This window comes from Psammomys obesus, unplaced genomic scaffold (genome assembly GCF_907164565.1).
Source record: "Psammomys obesus unplaced genomic scaffold, mPsaObe1.curated_primary_1811, whole genome shotgun sequence".
In the NCBI taxonomy this organism is placed as follows: Eukaryota; Metazoa; Chordata; class Mammalia; order Rodentia; family Muridae; genus Psammomys; species Psammomys obesus.
In genome coordinates, this window is record NW_026595981.1 from 11,564,473 (window position 1) to 11,585,362 (window position 20,890).

At 40.7% G+C, this 20,890-nt stretch overlaps 2 protein-coding genes across 3 annotated transcripts in view; one reads left to right on the forward strand and one right to left on the reverse strand.

Annotated features, from left to right (window-relative positions):
- The first annotated feature begins 3 nt into the window (after positions 1-3).
- Ptrh2 (peptidyl-tRNA hydrolase 2) lies at positions 4-8,259 on the forward strand. Its single transcript, XM_055620407.1, has 2 exons — positions 4-219; positions 7,634-8,259. The coding sequence occupies exon 2, from the start codon at positions 7,634-7,636 to the stop codon at positions 8,177-8,179; it is 546 nt and encodes a 181-aa protein (XP_055476382.1). The 5' UTR covers positions 4-219; the 3' UTR covers positions 8,180-8,259.
- A 3,999-nt stretch (positions 8,260-12,258) lies between these two features.
- Positions 12,259-20,890, reverse strand: part of Cltc (clathrin heavy chain) — a 62,289-nt gene continuing 53,657 nt past the window's right edge. Inside the window, exons 29-33 of one of the 2 annotated variants that reach the window (XM_055619463.1) lie at positions 20,319-20,489; positions 19,884-20,105; positions 18,730-18,750; positions 14,905-14,980; positions 12,259-13,318 (exon numbers count right to left, since the gene is read on the reverse strand). In XM_055619463.1, the coding sequence (XP_055475438.1) occupies positions 13,194-13,318; positions 14,905-14,980; positions 18,730-18,750; positions 19,884-20,105; positions 20,319-20,489 (615 nt within the window). In that variant the 3' untranslated portion in view covers positions 12,259-13,193. The remainder of the gene's footprint in view (positions 13,319-14,904; positions 14,981-18,729; positions 18,751-19,883; positions 20,106-20,318; positions 20,490-20,890) is intronic. The other variant, XM_055619462.1, reaches the window with a different exon arrangement.

Here is a 20,890-nt window from a genome sequence, read left to right on the forward strand (position 1 = left end):
CACCCTCCTTTTGGCAAATCGGGAGGATCCTCGCGGGATTTCAGTTCCGCTTTATCAGTTCGGGCTCTATGGTTTGACAAGAGGAAGGATGACTGTACTTCGTACTTCCTGATCCGGAACTAGTTTTTCAGAAAACCCGGAAGAAGTAGGTGGCGCGCGCGAAGCGTGTTCCTTGTTCAGGAGTGGAGAACCACAAGGCGTGAGCGGGTAGTGCTTCAGGTAAGTCTCGGCTACTTCCAGGAAGATGGAGAGGAGTGGAGCGCTTTCTGTCTCTACTGAAGCTTATCTTACCATCTTATCCCACGATCCGCCCTCTTTCAGCTACTTCATAAATAGTCTTCCGCCCCGTGGCCACTGAATGGCTTGCAAACCTTCCTTTAGAAGAAGAAACCAAGATGCTGGGAAGGGATAGAACCCAGAATTTTAGTCTCTAGCAGCGCCTCACTTAGTTAAGCATTGATACGCTGGCGTAGTGTGAAAATGGGAGAACAGCTCTCACAACTATAAATACTAAATATACTTTTTAGAATTGCTGAGCCCAGCTTCAAAGGGAAATAATTCTAAGGATGGATTGACAAGTATTTTTATTTATTGTTATTGTGGTTCATGCACGTGTGCATGGAAGGCAAGCTCTACCACTAAGCTATTGTTAATCATAGATTCAAGGACAAAGACCACTGATCCAAATCATGGCCAGCTTAATTAAAGCAAGCTTCTTTGCGGGGGTGTGGGGGGTTCGAGACAGGGTTTCTCTGTGTAGCCTTGACTCCTGGACTCGCTTTGTGGAGAGGCTGGCCTTGAACTCACAGATCTGCCTGCCTTTGCCTCCCCGAGCACTGGGATTACAGGCGTGCGCCACCTAAAGCAAGTTTTGCTTTTATTCGTATACACAGTCTGTCTCTCACTAAAGGCGGGGTTCAAGAGATCAGGATGAACATGGGGAAGATAAAGAGTTTTTATATCGCAGGAAAGGAGAGTTTCCAAATGAAAAACAAGACGTGGCTGCGAGGTGGTCAATAATACCCTTTTGAAACAAAGGCATGGTTGCAGTTTCCTGGAACAGGCAGTTTAGAACCATTCATAGTTAAGGTTAGAGGTAGGGTGTAGCCCAGTCCTTGAGAAACAAATTTAATCATGAACACTGTAGGATATCTTTCAAGCCTAAGGTGGAGGCAGGCTGGTTTATCACTGTACCTCCGAGTCTTGCTAAGTTGCCCAGTCTGGTTAAACTCTGGGTTTGGTGACCAGCAAAAAGAACTCCTTGAAAATAATGATATACTTGAAAGATCTAAGTGTAGAAATCTAGCAGAAACCGGAGGCCAACATTTAGAACCTAAGCATCCTGAACACAGAGATCCACCTGCCTCTGCCTCCTGAGCACTGGGATTAGAGGTATACGCCACCACTGCCTGGCCCTTAATAGCTTCTGTTTTTTTATTGTCAAATTATAATTCCATCCAAGACACCTACTGTCCAGAGAGAGGGTGGTGGGAGAGAGTGGGGAAAAAAGTTTCTTGGCAGCCACCTTTACTTTTAAGATGTAACTTGAGAATGACCGAAATGATCTGTGAAACTAATGCCAAGCAGTTGTGACCCTCCCTTGAGGAACCCGGATCTCAGCTTGGAATGTCTTGCTTTTTTCCTACTCTCATTTGAGCACATGCCCACACTTGGTTAGATCTTAGGGTAAGAAGTTGTGTTTATCTTTCTGAGTGTCTCTCTTTCTTCTAACCCTGAGCTTAAAGTCTATATTTAAGAAAAATTTTCTGTGTTGAAACCACAAATGCTGATTTTGCTTGAGTTGAGGTAACTAAAAGATTAAAGGCACTTCTGAGAGTGACAGTGTGGAGCAGCTGTTCCCTCACCACTGACAACCTGCCAGACTTTATTGCCTGTTAATTCCAGCTAGAAGCAGAAGAAGTCATCTTTGTTTTGAGAGATCTATCGTGGGGCCTTGTAACAGTGCCTGGTGCACAGTGAATCTTCAGAGAATACTGATTGGTTGATTGGAGAAGACTGGAAACGCCTATAGACAAGTGCTGTCCCAGTGTGGTTCCATTCCCCCAAACCCTTCTTTGGGACAGGATTACTTTCTTGTAGTTCATACCTGGCCCCCAAAGCACACGAGGCTATTACAGAGATCTTACAGCTTTCTTAGGTGATGACAACTGGGAGATGTCCTTTCTCCCAGTCTGATAGTGTGATCACTAGCCACTTTGGGGTTGTTGAATGATTGAGCACTTGAATTACGGCTCAACATAACCTTAGAACATAAGTTGAATGTACCTAGTTCTATGGCACTAACGGCTACCGTGCTGGACAGCACGGATGCAGACAGGGGGCAACCCTGTACAGGTACGCAGCAGGTGGTTTGGCTCCGGAGACTGTAAACTGTCGGGTAAGATGAGCATTGGGTGAAAGTTGGGTTAAGTAATTCAGAGGGCGGTTTAAAGTTTTAAAAGTCACCAGAGAGTGGTGCACAAAACTTAAGACTGAAACCCAGAGAAAAACGTGATAGCAGTGGCAAATGTGTGGCTCTTTAGCACTTTCGATAGAGTGGGCTCCAATACAGAGCTTAGGAAAAGCAGGTAATTGAGGTTGGAAGTAATAGAGGGAAATTGTTTTGGTGGGCCAGAGATCTTAAAAAGGTTCTTTTTGTTTTGAGGTTGAAAAATGCAAAGAACCTGTGGAGTAGATGATTGTGTAGAGCAAGGCTCAGGAGGTAATCTGGAGCAAGGGGCCTGATGAAACACGCTTGCGGAGGCTGGCTAATTAGAAGGCCCGAGAAGAGGGTTTTGTGTACATAGTTATTGTACTGTGCTGTTAAAGGCACTGTCAGAGACTGAGCACTGTTGAGCCCTGAGTGTATTGGTGCCTTTCTAGTGAGGATGCAGAAACAGACTGCGATGTCTTTTAGAGGAGTTCAGTGATGGCTGATTGCGGTGACATGAGGTTAGAGCAGCCTAAGTTTATTAGTGCCCTCTTCACAGTGTGAGACTTAAGCAGGAAACTTGGGACTCTCTGCAATTTTCACTGTTCCCTCTTTTCCCTGATTGTCACTGTTGTATGTTTTTATAAATGAGATTTAGCAGCTTTTTATAATGGCTGTTAGGTCTTTTAGATCAACCACATCTTCTCTGGTTGATCCTCATTTTCTCATCTTTAAAAATTAAAATTACAGCTTCCTTTTAACGTTCAGAACAACAGTAAATATATCCACCTAAAAACTGATGGAAGATTCATGAGCTTATTTGGGAATGAACATTGACCTGGAGACATGCATACCTTCTTGGTAATTGTAGAAAGATTAAAGGATGTTGAGTCAGCTGTGGCTGAGGACGCTGTTGAGCCTAGCAATCGGGAAACTGAGACAGGACAATCATTGCAAGGCCTCAAACTTCCAGTCCTCCTGCCTCCACCTCCTGAGCACTGGTCAACTTCGTGGGCCACTGTGCATAGGAGAAGGAATGATTTTTAAAGGCTCAGTGAAGAGAGAACATGAACTGATTTGAACCCTAATCCATGGCTATAAGGATCAGTAACAAGGCTTGGGCAGGCACTTACTGAGCAGCTATGCCTACAAAAGTAGTTCTCTGTGAGTGGTTTTCATTCTGGCAGTCTTTGTCGTAGTCAGTCATGAGATCCTTTTATTCATAACCGCCTAGCTTTATTCCTTGTTAGGTGGACACTGACAAAAGCAATATGATTTTATTTATGTAATTATTGAAACAGGATCTCTGTGTAGCCCTGGCTGTCTTGAAAACTGCTATGTAGATCAGTCTGGCTTCTGTCTTCCAAGTGCTAGGGTTAAAGGCATATACTACTCCACCTGGCTGTGAATCCATTTTAATTGACAACTTTATAGGTAAAGATTATAGTATATTATCCGTCTTGTAATAGACACTATGTAGAGAGGTTAACTTTCCCCAGATTTGCTATATGGAATATTTGCTTATTTTACAACCTAGAAATTGTGAGGACTCCTAATTGTATCTGGTGGACAGCTACCAAACATTTGTTGTATTGGACTTCTCTTGGTCTTAGTTTCTCTGTTTCCCTACTCCTCTTTTTGGATGTTGAATGCTTTATTCATTAAAATCTGCATAAAATGTGTACCTTGAAAAGAGTTGTGGAAAGGGACCTAGGTTTGTAGGCACACACCTGGAATCCCAGCTACTGAGAAGGCTGGGGCAAAAGGATCATGATCATGTTCAAGAGTAGGCTAGGCAACCTAGGAAGATGCCTCAGACTGGCAGGAGGAGGCTCAGAGTCCTTGTCTAAACATGCAGGAGGCTTGAGAGAAGTGGTTTTCAACCTGTAGGCCATGACCCCCGCACAGTGTAGTACATCAGATTTTTATATTATGTTTCATAACAGTAGCAAAATTACGGTTATGAGGTAGAAACCAAGTAATTTTATGGTTGGGTTGCTACAACATGAACTCTATTAAGGGGTGAAAGCATTAGGAAAATTGAGAACCACTGCTCTAGAGTCTAGCAAGAAAAGGGGGTTGGTGAAGCCTCAGTAGGTAAAGACACTTGTCCCCAAGCCTGACAACTTCAATTCAGTTCCTAGGACCCCCATGGTGGAAGAAGAGGTGTCCTGATTCCCTCCCCACACACACACATCACAGCTCTCAAACATTCCAATTCCTTTCCATCTTCGTGCCCTTTTCTGTCTGCCATAGGCGCCTGTGAGTCCTAGGCTTGGCGTGAGTCCTGCTTGAGAAACCTGTGCAGTCGCACACTCTGGGTGTGAGCGCCCAGCCTGCACACTTCTCAGTTCTGTTACACGTGCTCTTCATTCACCGTAATACTGCCCAAAACCTTGTGATGGTTTTTATATCTGATTCATTTTTGACTAAAAAAAAATCAGAGGCATCCATTTTTAGTTTCTGCTTCAGTCATTATAGATTTATACTCTGGCTAAGTTGTATTTTTTATATACATATTTCCGTATCTCTCTTTTTCTCTAATTTTCCTAGCTAATCTCATAGAATAGTCAGGCTTTTACCTAATCATCTGTATTTATTAAGTCCTCTGAAAGGTCCATGCTTCTAACCAAGTCTAATCCAGACAGCCGTTGTTTAATGCTTTCTCTTTTTTAGGAACTCCAAGCATCATTACATCTTTCTTAGAATTCCAGTATCACCAACCCTATATGGTTGTATCCCTGAAAAAATAGTCATGCTTTAAATAATCCTATATCCAGATCAGAGGCTTTGTATTATGAAATGATCTCTCATTTTGGGAGTTACTACGACGTCACATAATCATGAATAATCAAAGCACGCAAACCAACTCTTACACACTTGTAATTACCAACTCACTTGGGTTTAAGTAGATAGCTGAACCATCTAAAGTTTGTACTATAAACCTTGTCCGGGTTTTGAGCTACATAGTTCATGTGCCCACCTGATCTATAAATGAGCTTTATGGTGTGTATCTGTTGAGTGACTAAGAACCATAATTGAAGACCTGGTAGAATATTTGTCTGGCATGCATGACATACTGGGTTTGAGCCCCAGCATCACATAAAATGATTCGTGGTGCCATGTGTCTGGGAGAAAGGAAGGTAAGAAATTTGGTCAGCTTTGGCTTCCTGGGGAGTTCAACGCTGCCTGAGCTATGTAAGACCCACTTTCAAAAGCCACAACAACAACAAACAAGCTGTAATTGAAGGCGCCAGGTGTGGTGGGACATTCTCGTAGTCCCATTCCCGGAGAGGCCAGGGATGAGGCAAGAGAATTAGAAGTATGAAGCCAGCCTAGGTTAAGTAATGAGACCCTGTCGCGTTCTGTACTCAACCGATCATTGCTTAACTCAGTATTCCTCAGACCAGTTCCTAAAGGGCTACAATCTAGAAGAGGTTAAATGTTATACCTGATATATACTTGTTTGTCAATTAAGTTTTATTTGCTTCAACAGCCTGTTACCAGGCTTGTGATCCCAGCTATTTGGGAAGGAGAGGTAGAAAGATCAGAAATTCAAAGCTAGCCTGGACAACCTCGTGAGATCAAGTTTCAAATTAAAAGGTAAAAGGAAAGAAAGCTGGGCATACATCTTGGTGGGAGAACACTTGGCCTAGCCTGTGTGAGGTCGTGGATAGATTGCCACTGCCTCCAAAAAATTTACTTGCTTCTGTAATGTAAAGCGCCTCAGCTTGCTAGAATCCCATCTTGACCTGACTCCTTGCACTCTGGCTGCCTGTGCTGGAAATGCCAATGATATGGATATATTAGCCTAACAACAAGCCTGAAGAGGCTGAGGCAGATCACACAAGTGTGAATGTCATGGTACGTGAATTATATCTTTCTGTTTTGTTCTTTTTGTGGTCAGGGTTTCTCAGGGGATAGACCAAGCTGGCCTTGATCTCAGAAATCCTCCTGCCTCTGCCTGAGAGTAAGAGTGTGTGCTGCTGCCCAGCTGTGAATCATATCCTTTTTTTTTTTTTTGGCTCCCCTTCCTCCCCCAGATAGGGTTTCTCTGTGTAACAGCACTGGCTGTTCTGGGCTTACTTTGTAGAGCAGGTTGGCCTTGAACTCACAGAGATCCATCTGCCTCTGCCTTCCAAGTGCTGGGATTAGAGGTGTGCCATGCCTGGCTCTGAATTCTATCTTAATAATTTATACTGCTATACTATCCTTAACTGAAAAATCTTAGGTACTTTATCAATCTATAATACTTAGCATATGTTAACATGGCTTTATTATATGTAGAATAAAGGGGAAGTTTATGATAAAATACATGTTCCCATCTATTCCACTTGGGCTGGACATTGCCTCGTATCCAGGGTGTCATTTAAGTACTGGTGGCTTCGTGCTTATAGATGCTTGGACACTACACTAGAGGAAGAAACTGATGGTTGTTTGCACCGACATATAGGAATCCAAGCCAGGCTTGTTCATTCCTGTAATCCCAGCATTTGGAAAGTTGAGAGCAGAGGATTGTGCAAGCGCAAGGCCTGTGTTCCAGGGCATGGTAGACTGTAGAGGGGAACCCTGTGGAGGGAAGAGAAGAAAGGAAGGCATTCAGTGCCTCTATGATAGTTACACTTCTGAAAAACTCACTGAATTTAAGAGTTCTACTTCAAATACTTTGTGTTCAGATACTACATGAAGTTGGTTTAGGATCTTGGGTAAGTTTTCTGTCCATGCTAATTTCCAGTGTTGCAGCTCTGCGTATAGCATCTTGACTCATGGCCTAGTGTTACCTTTTACAGGCTTACTATGACAGTGAGAACCCACACTGTATTATGAAGACACAAATTTACACTGCTTTCCAGAAAGAGACAGAGTATGTTATTTTTTATTGCTTTGGGTTCTGGCATACTGTCCAAGCTATCATTTCCTTTCCTACACAATTTAAGGAAGAATGAACAGTATAGTAAGGTTTTTAACGGACAAGATTCTGCTGACTGTTGAAAATGACCAAAACTATTTTGTATAGGTTTTTGAATCGACTAGTACTTGGGGATGGATGGAAACAGAGTCCAGGCTTAAGATTCAGAATGTATCTTGCCTTTTCTCTGCATAGCTTCGTGTGGTTCTAAAATATTGCTTGCTTTGTAGGTGACTTACTGGAATAGCTTGAAACTTCAATTTTAAGTAATAACTTTTTTCTTTTCTCTTAAGATGCTCTCCAAGTTTTTGGTTATGGAGTATCTGGCTCATCCTGGTACCCTCAGCTTGGCTGCTGGAGTTGCTTGTGGCATGTGCCTAGGCTGGGGCCTCCGGAGCCACCTTGGGATGTTCCCCCAGAACTCAACAGTTGAGACAAATAGAGACACTGAGTTGGGAACTGAAGCAAGCATCTTGGGAGAGAGTGGGGAATACAAAATGATTCTTGTGGTTCGAACTGACTTAAAGATGGGGAAAGGGAAGGTCGCTGCCCAGTGTGCTCATGCTGCTGTTTCTGCCTACAAGCAGATCCAAAGGAGAAACCCTCAAGTGCTCAAAGAGTGGGAGTACTGTGGCCAGCCCAAAGTGGTGGTCAAAGCCCCAGATGAAAACACCCTCATTGAATTACTCACCCGTGCGAAAGCGTTGGGACTGACTGTAAGTTTAATCCAAGATGCTGGACGTACTCAGATTGAGCCAGGCTCTCGAACTGTCCTGGGAATTGGGCCAGGACCAGTAGAACTAATTGATGAAGTTACTGGCCACCTAAAACTGTACTAGATGAGCTTTTGCGTGGTGATTCTGTCTGAAGAGTATGAAACCTGTCAGTACCAATAAAAGCTTAATTCTTGTCCCACTTATTTTAAAGTTCCATGTTCTTCTACCGTGTACTGGACCATTAATAGCTTGAGCTTAAAATGCTGTTGAGGGGCTGGAGAGATGCCTCAGTGATTTGTTGCTCTTGCAGAGGACCTGGCTCAGTTCCCAGTGTCTGGATAGCAATTCACAACTGTCCAGTTCCAGAACACCTTCTCAACTCAGCCACCAGGCGCATACAGCACACAAACATACATGCAGGTAGAAACCTCATAAATCTAAAAAACACATTGGCTAAATGCTCTTGTGGAGTGACGGGCACTAAAAGAAATCAAAAGTGAGAAATGATCCTGCGGACATTGGGTGAAAAGGAAACCATGTATAATTAGATCCCTATGTGTTGATTACTCTTCACTGGACCAGGATCAGTGCTAGTCCTTGCCTTTTTGTTTGCGACGTCATACTGCAGTTTTCCCCTGCTGCTACTTTCTGAACAACTGATAATCTTTTCTTTTTTTTTTAATTGATGTGCCATTGCATAGACCCATTGTGAAAATTTGATTTAGGTTTTAACTAGCTGGATATCTTGAGATGGTCTCATACTGTAGCTCAGGCTAATCTTGAACGTGTGGCATTTCTCCTGCCTTGACCTCCCAAGTGTTGGGATTGGAGGCATGAATGAGCTGCCATACAGACCCAGCTTCTTTCTAAATTAATTTGTTTTAAAGTTGCTATATAGCAAAATTTGATGCTCGTTTCTCCTGAACGACTTGGGCTAACACACTTCACAGTTCGAATTGATAAGCTATTAAAAATTCTTTTACTTCAACACTGAAACTAGTTAAGTTTGTGAAGTGAACTTTATTGACTAAAGGACTGTAGTTGCACCCAGCTAGTCTCTCCTGAAAATTTTAGGAACTAAATAATTTTATTATTTAAGGGTACTTTTTCCCCACTGTATTCCTGACTAGCCTGGAACTTGCTATGTTAAACAGGCTGATCTCAAACTCAGGTCCTCCTCCTCTGCCTCCCAGCACTGGGATTAAAAGCATGCACTAGCATGCCTGACTATATAAAGCTTTCTTGACAGTCTTGCTAGAATCCATTTTTCTTGATATCTCCAAAAGATTGACAGGGATTCCTAAGTTCATTATATCCTTTAAAACTAATTATATCCAGGAGTGTAAGGTTCTAAGTGGAAACTAGGCAGTATCCAAGTTAGAATGCTCGGTACATTTTTATCATACAGAAGCATAGATGGTACAGGAGCAATCACAACACTGAATGATGCCATGGTAGCAACAGTTTCTAAACAGAATGTTTGTACAGGAGTCAAAAGTGATGCAACCACATGTAACTGAGTTGCACTCAATCTTAAATACATGATTATGACAAGTGCAGACAAGTGGTTCTACACTGAAAGACTACACTGAAAGATTCCCAGCAGGATGGCTTGGAGTGGCTGATTCAAGGACCTGTAATAAGCAAGGGCTTACTTACAAGGACACGGTGAAAATTGTTAATTCTGTAACAGATCATTTTTCTGTCTCACCTATTCTTGGTAGATATTTCCTAGGACTCTTAGGGAGTAGTTCTCAAAGCGACTCTGCAGAGCCCAAGGAGTCGCTATGTAACTCTTAGCTGGAATGAAAGGCATTTTCTTCAGTGTTCCCACTGTGAGCTACCTGAACAAGTAGCCATCATGTCCTTCATTGCCCCCACATTCACAGTAAAGGTTCACTTGAACTGATGAAGCAGTTAACAAAGAGCAGTATTTTTTTTTTTTCCAGCCTCTGTAGGGAGGGTCTCTGGGAACTGAAGGCTACACAGTAGTTAGTCTTCTCAGGGAAGTCCTCCCTGCAGGGTTGCCCGCGCTCCTGCAGACAGCTCAGCATGCACTCACACAAGGTCAGCGTCGATTGTCCTCACTGCAGTCTTACAAAAAAGAATAACTTGGGAGGGAGATGAATGGGGTTGAGGTGCTAGGCTTACATTACATTGTATATGTGTATAGAATTCTCAATGAATAAAAAATAAAAAGCATTTTTTAACCCATGACTATTTGCATTACTGTCTGGTTGTCTAAAAGGCTGGTGTCACTGACCTGTGAACTCAGTTAATTTCATGGGACATCTCTATAAGAACAGAAACAAGAGGCTGGAGGGATGACTCTGCAGTTAAAAATCTTACAAAGAACCCATGTTTTTTTTTGGTTTCTGACTCATGACTACCTGCTTCAGAGCTAGTCTGGCCTCCATAGGTATCAACATTCGTTAGTGCACCTACATAGAGAAGCACTATATGTATAATTAAAAGTAAAACCTTCAGCAAATGAAATTAGGGTTCAGTGGGTAAAGGCTGATAACCCAAGTTTGATCCCTAAAGCCTGTAAAGTGGAAGGTGTCACATGTGCCCACCCTGACCACACACTTAACCCTGAAGCCAGGCAGGTTTGGTGGCTCACTGCTGCAATCTCAGCACTCTGAAAGCTGAGACCAGAGGATTTCTGTGAGTTGCAGGTCTTAACAATGAGATTCTTGTCGAGGACAGAAAGAGGGTCTTAACTGCCCAAACCTGAGCATTTGGCATACATTTCCTCAAAAACTAAATGTGCCAGCCATTTCAAGGAAAACCCAACTGAAGAGTTTGAGGACCTTTTCAAGCTCTCCCCTAGCTGTCTACAAATACCAGTGTTTAGGGAAACCCAACTGAAGAGTTTGAGGACCTTTTCAAGATCTCCCCTAGCCTACAAAAACCAGTGTTTAGGGGCTACAGCACTTGCTGTGTACAAAGTGCTTGACTTGAGCCAAGAAAACCAACAAACAACAAACTTTGCAGTGCTGGGAACTGAGCCTCAGGCAAGGGCTCCTCTGTTCTATATAGCAGATGCATGTTTTCTGCATCAATAAATAGTTCTTGTTGTATTTTTGTTTTGTGTCACTAGATCAGATAGATAGCTTTTCACATGACCCTCCAATTAATCCCCCCAACCCTGTTTTCTCTTGGCTAACGCAACAGTTTTATAGTTAACTATCTAGTAAATTATTTTGCATTTCTTAATCTAGAACCTACCCAGTGATGAACTCAAGAGTAATGTTAGTGAAGGTAGTTTATTACCAACTCATTTGCCCTCCCATTTTAGTGCACACATCACATTCCAATCCTTGGCTGGGCATTTTGTGATTTAAAAATAATCTGACAGGTGGTCCATACTTATAATTCCCATATGCAGGAGGCTGAGAAAAAGGATCTCAAGCCTGGATTGTATACAAGAGGCCCTGAATCAAAAAAACCAACAGGCTGGAGAGAATGGAGCAATGGTTTCCTTGATCCTCAGGTATGTACATAATGCAGAAACATCAAGGCAAAGCACCATACGCATAAAATGATAATCTTGGAATAAGTTCTGCAAGGTACTTACTTAGTCTGTGGGGAGGAAAACAAGCCCTACAGCTGACTGGCCAGCACATCACCGTGGTTTTGTTCCTTGTGTTGCCCAATATGGATGGTTTTAAGTAGCAACTGCATCACAGGAGGTGATGGGGTGGGTGAGGAGAGATCCTCAAGGACACAGTAATAGTATAATACAGCTGGTGAGATGGCTCTGTGTTTTAAGAGCTGAGTGCTCTTCCAGAGGACCCAGGTTCAATTCCCAGCCAGCACAGGGTAGCTTAACTACTGTCCCAAGGGATCTGAGCCCCTCACTAAATGCAGTATTATCAGCCATGGCAAATTTGGTACCTTTTAAGTCCATAAGAAATACCATGCTAACTACTTTTAAAAATATACCTTTATTTCAAGTCAGTGTAACACCTATGAGTTACTTAGGTGAAATTCTTAAAACCCTGGAGTAGCATTTGGTTAAAATGTTGGAAACCTGAGAAGGAGCCCACTATTTAGTAACGGTTTCTAAGACTACCACATATACTTTCTTATCTAGAGGAATGCAAATGGCATAATGCATGTCTCTTTAATAATTTCCCTCTATGCCTCCCTGTAATGCTCCAGCAGTATCTAGTATGGAACTATGAAAACCACCACTATTCTGGTTTGAGAAGTATTTTAATTAAAACTGCAATTCTACATGTTATTTCCACAGTCCAGTAATTTATTTTAAGTTGGAGTAATTTCAAATTCCACAAACGAAACTGAAGACCAGCAATATTTTGTTTGAATTCTTCCTTCTGTACACTCAGTGATCTAAAACACCACAGTAGCCAGCATACACAAACCTCAGGGAAGGGTTAGGAAACACACACGTGTGGGTCAGGGTGCTCCGTGTTCCTCAATGGAATGGTCCCACAGAAAAAGCACAGGGTACAGCACAACATGAGGGCACCTGTTACACATCAAGTGAGCAAAACACACTAGCATTTCTATATGCATAAAGGGGAAACCTGCATAGGTTAAAGGGCCTTTTATACTCATTTTAAAATCAGGCAAGTTGTCTGTATGCATTTTTCAAATAATTTGGGGGAACTCTGTGACCCAATGTAGCATATACTGATTAGTGTTGTCTTTGTGGCAATGACAGTCTTGCATGGCCACATACCAGTCTTTTCACTTTAGCTTTTCTTTGAGTAAAAGAGATTTAAATGCATTTAGACAATACATATTGAAAGCTGTTTACATACACTAAATTTAAGAGATTCAGTATTAGAGTTTGTTTCTTTAAACACTACAGAGTGCAAATCAGGTTCTTCACAATAGATTGAATAGTAAGCAGTTCTTCAAAGAATGAGGGGGGAGAAAAAGCCCACATGAATACTATTCCCCTTTGAAAAGAAGTTCTAGTGATGCGGAATGTGAAAATAAGGTTTTAACATAGGCGATCCAAGTCTATAGTTAGAAACAAAAAAGTAGTCCTTCATGAAATAAAGGTTACAAGAACACGTTGCCTGTTTCCCCATTTATAACTGAGAAGTGGGTAGACGATGCTTCAGTACGAAAATAGGGGGCTACGGGACCAGCGTCCATCTCACATGCTGTACCCGAAGCCAGGCTGTGGCTGCCCATATGGTGGTGCAGTGTAACCATAACCGAAAGGTGCCTGGGGAGGGACTGCCACACTGGGTCCTGCTGTCAGCATCAGCTGCGGCTGACCTACAAGGAAGAGGAGATCTGTCAGCACCCAGGGTTAGTGCTATCATCATGCTCACTCTAGCAGCGCAATCACAATTTACTGAGTAAGTTGTGTAGAGGCAGTTCTGACTGTCCCAATTTGGAATACAGTCTTGCCCTGAGAAAGGTTTCCTGTCTTAAGAAAAGCCAACGGTGCAGGGCTGAGGGCCAAACACCCTATATGTAAAGCAGTAACACATGCATATTTGACATCATCAGGCCATACATCTGCCAACAAGCCTATCACAGAATATACAATACATTTAGTGTCTAAAATTTTAGCACAGAAAAACCTGACAAGTTGTTAAAGTTAATTTAAATCTCTGATTCTAAACATCTGAATGGTAATGAAACCTAATATGGTTCTAGCAAAGAATCCAGCGCTAATTTAGAGACAGCAATAGAAAAGACACATTCAAATATGCACTAGATATGCAATGCATTAGGTATGAAAAACACGAGAACGTATATACCTTCTATCAAATACTTGCTGATGAAGCTGAAATAGTTGTTGACCACATAAAGAAAACATGACATGTAAAGAGCTTTTAGAGAGAGAAACACAATACCTCCCTAGCCCGGCAAATCATTTCCCACTAGAATGCAAGCTACCGTTCTCCCAGCACAACTGACTCCCTGTTTTCCCCTTGTAGCACAACCAAAATTGTATTTGGTGAGCAAGTGTTGGGGGCTTTTTGGAAACTGGTTACCAAAGAATCACCTCTGGACTTTCTTAAAAATTCTAACCCGATTTCAACCACCTATTTAAAACTCCACAAAGGGCCAGCAGTCCATGGACGCCTACTAAAAAAACACAGCCCTTTTTCTTTTACCTATTTCAAATTTGTCAAACCTCATGTAGTATTTTAGGTCTCCCTACTCCTTCACCAAAACTACCCTGTCCCCTAAATTCCTCCAAACAGCTTATCTGCAATAACAACAACAATCATTATAATAAAGATTTCTATAATGTCATTTTCTTAGTTGCCTGAGACAAATTTCTTATTTCTTTCCAAAGAACACCTGGTTATAAAACTTTTAATCATACTCCTCAAATGCAATGTTCACCAAGTATGAACACAAAGGATAAGTAACCCACACACGCTAGTAAAAGAGGAAGTCAAACTGCTTTAAAGAATTACTTGAGGGTCTGGATGCTCTATCTCTTGGAAAGTTCTTGAATGGAAACTCAACCCCCATTCTTTGTCCTAGTTAGATTTAAAGTTAAGATGTATTCTTTATGCAAAGCCCACTGAAGACAGCCTTGCTTTACTTGTTCTTCCAAAAACTGAATTCATTGTTATTTCTTTCTTAATGACTTTAGATTAAGTCTTCAATCAGGCAACAGAAAAGCCTAGGCCATTTCTAATAACTATCTTTGAGACACTCTGTGCAAGGATGATTATCAGAAGGGATACCATCAAAATGAGTTTAAAGGGTCCTCTGGGGAAAATGCTAATATTTGGGAGACCTATTCCTTACTTAGCAAACATTTTGCCCCTTTCAAGGCTTGCCACATTTAACAATCTAATATACCCTCTGAGCTTAATTAAAAAGAGACAGATTACCATAAACGATGGGCTGTGTCTCTGTAGCTTGTTCTTCCTCTTTTCTCAGTGACTCCGAAGCATCTAATTTATCCACCTAGAGAAAAACAAGTCACGTTAGAACCTCAAAAGCATTACAAACTTAGGTTTATGGCAGAGAGTGGAAAAGCCTTAGTATGTTAAATTCTGTCAAAATAAAACAGACTGGCAAGAACATTCTCAGGCCCCCTCAAATTCAATGGCAATATTCATACTTCAGTCATAGTGTTTTTCAGCACTGTCATTATAAACCCTCAGGAAGGAGGTATTTATAAATGCCGTAACAGCTCACGCCAGGCTAAGACTGGACATGCTAGGATGCAGCCTGAGCAAGGGAGAAAGTGAGAATAAAGCACTTTTTAAATGAAGTGTATACACTATCAGAGGTAATAAGGAATTTATGAACCATCAAGACTTCCTTTGCCAGGGGATTTAGGTTTGCAAAAAAGTGAAATGGCTAGACAAGTACTTGTGCAGGATAGGCTGCTGTGACAACTACGCACAGCCCTGCTGAGGCTTACGTTTACAGACTGAGACCTAAGTCTCCAGGAGCGCCATATTCAGTCCTGCTGTATAACATCACTTTCCTTGGTTGACTGAGACAAAATGCAAATACTAATGACACATGGCTGGGAGAAGTAACTAAGGTTGCCTGACTTGGCCCCAACTCTGAGAAGAAAGCCAAAGAAATAAATGGCTATTGTATACTAGCTAATCAAAGTGGGCAATATCAGATAATATCAGTCCAAGTGTATGAATGAAAGACAGGAGTGGTATTGCCCAGATCCTTTAAGATCTACAGGGGAACTCTGGCACACCACTTCATCAGCCCTACGGGTTCGCTATGGGGCTAACATAATTTCATTCTCTAAGTCTGTGACACACTAGAGAAAAACAACAGACCCTGGTATTACAGAATTGTCTGTATCATATACTTCCAATGCCTTTACACTATACCGTATTTGTATTTTAAACTGTATTTAAAAGTTGGCATCTAAGCCAGTTTTTCTGTATGACTAAATTTCAAGTTTTGGCGTTCTTAAGTGCTGTTTTCAAGGCCAAAAGTGTGCTAGGAATGTGAGTGTAGAGAGGAGCTTCATATGTTCCTTCAGAAGACAGTGGGGCTGGGTACATGTGAGCAAACATGGAGATCCATGAAAAAGTTGTAAAAACTTGATCTTTTAAAAATGCTAATGCAGTATCTGGGTTCTACTGGAAATGTAAAATAGTACCTTTGAGTTTACATACAGGCACAGAGGGTTATTAGGACAGTAGTTTTCTAATTTTAAAAATTACATGTGTTTATTGGGGGACAGGGGATGACAAGTATGTGCCATGGTGTGCATGTGGAGATCAGGGGACAATTTGCAGAAGTCAGTTTTCTCAGTCTACCATGTGGGTCCAGGGAGAGAATTAAGTGTCAAGCTTGGCAGCAAATGCCTGTCCCAGATAAGACAGCTCAAGACAATGTTTTATTTTAATTGCTCCATGTAAAAAGCAATCGGGGTCTAATCTAGGCTTGTCAAAGAACTTTGGAGAAGCAAGCTTCAGTAGTCTGTCTACCCTAGGAAAATGGGTATGCTTTGTCTTGTCTCAGGATTTGTGGGGTTTTTTCCTGGGAGTCTCACTGTATCCATGGGTGGTGGTTTGCTTTTTTATAATATTCTCTAATTTTGTAGCCTATGCAATATGTTACAAATTGTCCTAATATCAAATTAAAGACTACCATGGAATGTAAGGATTATGTGAAATACCCACTATTTGGCATCCAACTTTACAACAAATTAATTCATCTGCACAATTTAAAGCACAGCTATGCCATCAAGGCCACCTGGGGTTTGCTAAGCTAGCTGGTATGTGAGAATGATCTACAGAAGTTATCCAGGAAACACAGGGATGCCTGTATATAAGTTAATTTCTAAGATTAAAATAAAAAAAAAAAAAAACAAAAACAAAAACAGAAACCTAAAAACCCAGCACTGCATAATACATCCCCAGACTTTCAAGGAAAAAAAAAAAAATCTCAAGTGAACAGACATGTATGTAAGTTAATGTCTGGCTAAATGTTGATACAGAAACACACGGGAGTCTAGAAGAGCCAGCATTATCCAAATGCCCAGTCACTGATAGACTAGGAGGAAGTGGAAAAACACAAATCCCAGAGGAGAAACACCAACATAAGAAAAAGTGTTGATGTTTTTTTGTAACGGGATAGCCTCTGGCACAGGAACATCCAATTTTTGTTTAAGCCCAATTTAGATTGCACAAAAAAAGAAAAAATGGGAGATTTTATGAACACAAGCTTTTGTTAAGCGTTGTAACAAAAGTTTCTGATCCTTGAGTTTAAAAAGAAAAATTAGACATAAGCATGTCACTAAAATCAGTTCCATTTGTAATATTGAAAATCCACTAAAATGCAAAAGGCTTTTCCACAAAGACTGCAATCTGTTGCAGAGTAAAAGTTAACATGCAGTCAGTTATTTTGGTGTATGTGTGCATGAAAAAAAGGCAAAAGTACTGAAGCAAGAAGTGAGATCTGAAGATGACTGTGCCATACAGGCTCTCAAGAAACACACACAGCCCACAGCAATGCTCTTATGTTTCGTAGTATGATGTAATTGCAATGACTTATACATGCTTGATTTAAAACAACGCATAACACTACAGTTCAATTACCCATTTTCACACACACGCTTTCGAACTGCCTTGCCTACTAGCTGCTGAAGGGCCTCACACACAATGCATTTTACTCAGGTTTGCCCTAAGTTCCAGTGGTGACTCCAGTCTGATCAACATGATCCCAAGGCATTGGCCCCACCCAAATTCATTTAAAATTTACCACTCCTTTACTTCCCAAACCCTTTCTAAACATAATTTTACACCACACATAAGTTTTAAAAGTTTGTTTCATTTATACTGGATGAAGAAAGCCACTGAAGAAAGCAGCAACCAAATGGTGCCTAAATTTGGCATTCTTGGATGATGAGCCAACTAATGTTTATTAGCAAATTTAGGTAGTTTCAAAGGCATGCCTTATTACAGATAGATGTTAATATTGCCTTGTTATAAACATAAATAATCCATGTTGCTTAGCAACAGTTACAGCAAGCTTGGCTCTCTCATGATTGAAAAGATTTTGGTTCCTCTTAAAAATGGATTAGCACCATGAGAACTGGACACCTGGAGAAACATGAGGAAAGTCTCTTCGGAAGCAGCTAGTATCTCTTGTATCTACTTTCAGCAAAAAAAATTAGTAAGAATCAAGAGATCAGAAACTGGATCACAGTCCTTCAATACCACAAAAACCCCAGAAAACAAACAAACAAACAAAAAGCCCCACAGAACTCCAAAAGCCTCTTACGGCATGTACATACAGATATAAATTCAACAACTGTCAGGCAAGCTCACAAAATAAAAAAGGATGTTTTAATTTATTTCAAATATTAAGAAAGTCCTACTACGGTCCAGATACCCTGACAGGGAAAAGAAATTTCCTGATAGTTTGAAATTAATATTGAAACTCACCATGCTCAGTTTTAATAATATATTAAAGAGAGACTGTGAACCAACTACTGATTAGCCTCCTGCCCTTCCTAAAGCCTATTAGCCGATTAGTAGCAAACATCTACTAATGTCCTACAGCTCTATTATAGTTATGTTTCAAGGGACTTGCAGAGGCTTAGTGAAAATTTATTGGGGGGAGGGGGGTAAGCAGCAGCAGCAGTGTAGAAAAGGAAGGAAAAAAATCATGCAAATTCCTTAGACTTAGTCCTCCAGACTTAAAGATGGAAAAGAATCAACTTTCACCTTTTCCTTTATTGCATCAACCTGCAAAGGAATTCAGAAGGTGCAGCTTAGAAAAAAAAATCAAATTCCATATTGAGCATAAAAAGGTAGAATCAGCAACAAAGTAAGGGAGAAACATCTAACCACTAAAAAAGGGAGGAGCAGAGTGGAAGTAAAGGGCATCCGGAAGCAAAATTTAGAATCCTGTTTAACTTCAAAGCTCACTGCAGAAGAATTTATGCTGAGTCAGTGTGAAAGGAAGCAGCGTAATGCCTAGTAAAATGGACAGCACTTCGGTTAACAGCAGCCAGGTCTCAAAAGGTGGCATTATGCGTAAGAAAGAAGCTTCTCTCACCTGTGCTAAGCTGTGGCAACTGTTGTAACCACACTGAACTTACACATAAACTAAAATCTTCCCCTTTAAAAACTGTGAGAGCAACACGAGGCGTCTAGTTATGTGGTCTCCTAACAGAGAACATCTTTCTATACAGGGGTTGTTAGTGCTGTTTCCCCTCTTTCAGTCAGGCATGCTGAAGAGATCAGAAGTGAGGCCTCACTTTTCAGCTTTTGATTTACTCAACAAAATGGATTTTTAAAAGTCATTTCAATTTTCTATACATAAAGCTAGTAACTCCGGGCAAGCAAAAAAAATATTCTAACATCAAAAATAGATGCGAAAATGAACAGTAAATTTTGTAAGAGGTTTTTCATTAGTTTATTTAATGTGCATTTAGGAAACATGATTAAATGCAAACTTCCTAGAGTATTTTTAAATTAGGTACTTGATTATCAAAAATCTGTGATAATTATCGGGCTGTTAATACAATGCAGCTTCCCCATGAGAAACAAAGACATGAAGTCAGGAATCAAACAAACAAACAAAAAAAGAAATCTATAAAAGTACACATGGAAATATGAGTCATAGGAATTAATTTTACAATATTTCAAATATTAAAACAGAATTCTATTTACTATAAGAATAAAGAGCATAAACACGGACAAAGCTTGCATTCCCTTCCTAGTCATGCCAACTATTAAGAAAAATTCCAAGTAATAGGAACATTTTATGATCAAATAATTTACACTAGAGAAAAAAACTTGAAAAATAATATGCATGAAAAATTTTAAATATCCTAAAGATTATTAGCTCTGAGCATACTTCTGAGCATCATTACCTTGGTCAAATATTCCTTCATAACCTGGATGAAGTAGGGCATGGCAAAATCCATAATGTTGTGCCTCCATGCGGTTTCCAGGACGACATCTGGCCTTAAAAGATCATAACAGGTAAAGAGACAAGCTCCAAAGCACTCTCTTTTTTCTTCCTGCAAAAACCACTGTAGGAGTTCTTCAGCCAATTCTGTGTCTTTAGATTCAGAGGCATACTGCATTGCGTCCTATTTGGAGGAAACAATGAAGGACACAGAGGTTAACCCAAACATTCAGACTTAAACCAGCCCTGAAAGTAAAGAAAAACCCACTAACTTAAAAACCACTTTTGCAAAACAGAGTCACACTGCCAATTCTCACAGCCGTCAAACTAACAGCTCAATAAGATCGCTTGTAAGACACCATGGGTTGCCTGCACACCCCACCCCTACTTTATCAACCTTGTAAAGGCTGTCTTTCTTGCACAGCTCTACACTCTGTTTCCAGCGATTGTTGCCTTTGAAGAGATAAGCAGCAATTCTTCTGAATTCAATGAGTTCATGTTTTTCCAAACGCTGAGCAAGTGAGATGTTGTCAAAGTTGTCATAAGCATCTATTGATGTTCGCAGAGCCTTGAGAGACAAAACCATTCAGAAGTCAACTAGAGGCTTTCAGTTTAACTCTTATGTTCCAGAATTCATTTTGATGGGAGGAAATTAAATGGTAGCATGACATGTAACAACATAGATTCAAACATCAAACTACAAAAGTTTGTAACTTGTGTTCCGGTATCAATCTTCCGATCTACTTCTCAAACAATAAATAAAATCCTCAAATATACTGTATAATTTTCTGAAAGTGTAATTTCCTCTAAGGTTTCCAGTATTGATATTAACTTGAATGGGTATGAAACTGGGAGAATGTGTAATGAGGACAAGAACTTATGCTGTCAGGAAGCAATTCCTATAATTCAACATGACATCCAGCCTTATAGACTGGACTCTTAAGCCTAAAGCAAAATCATGCTGAGCCA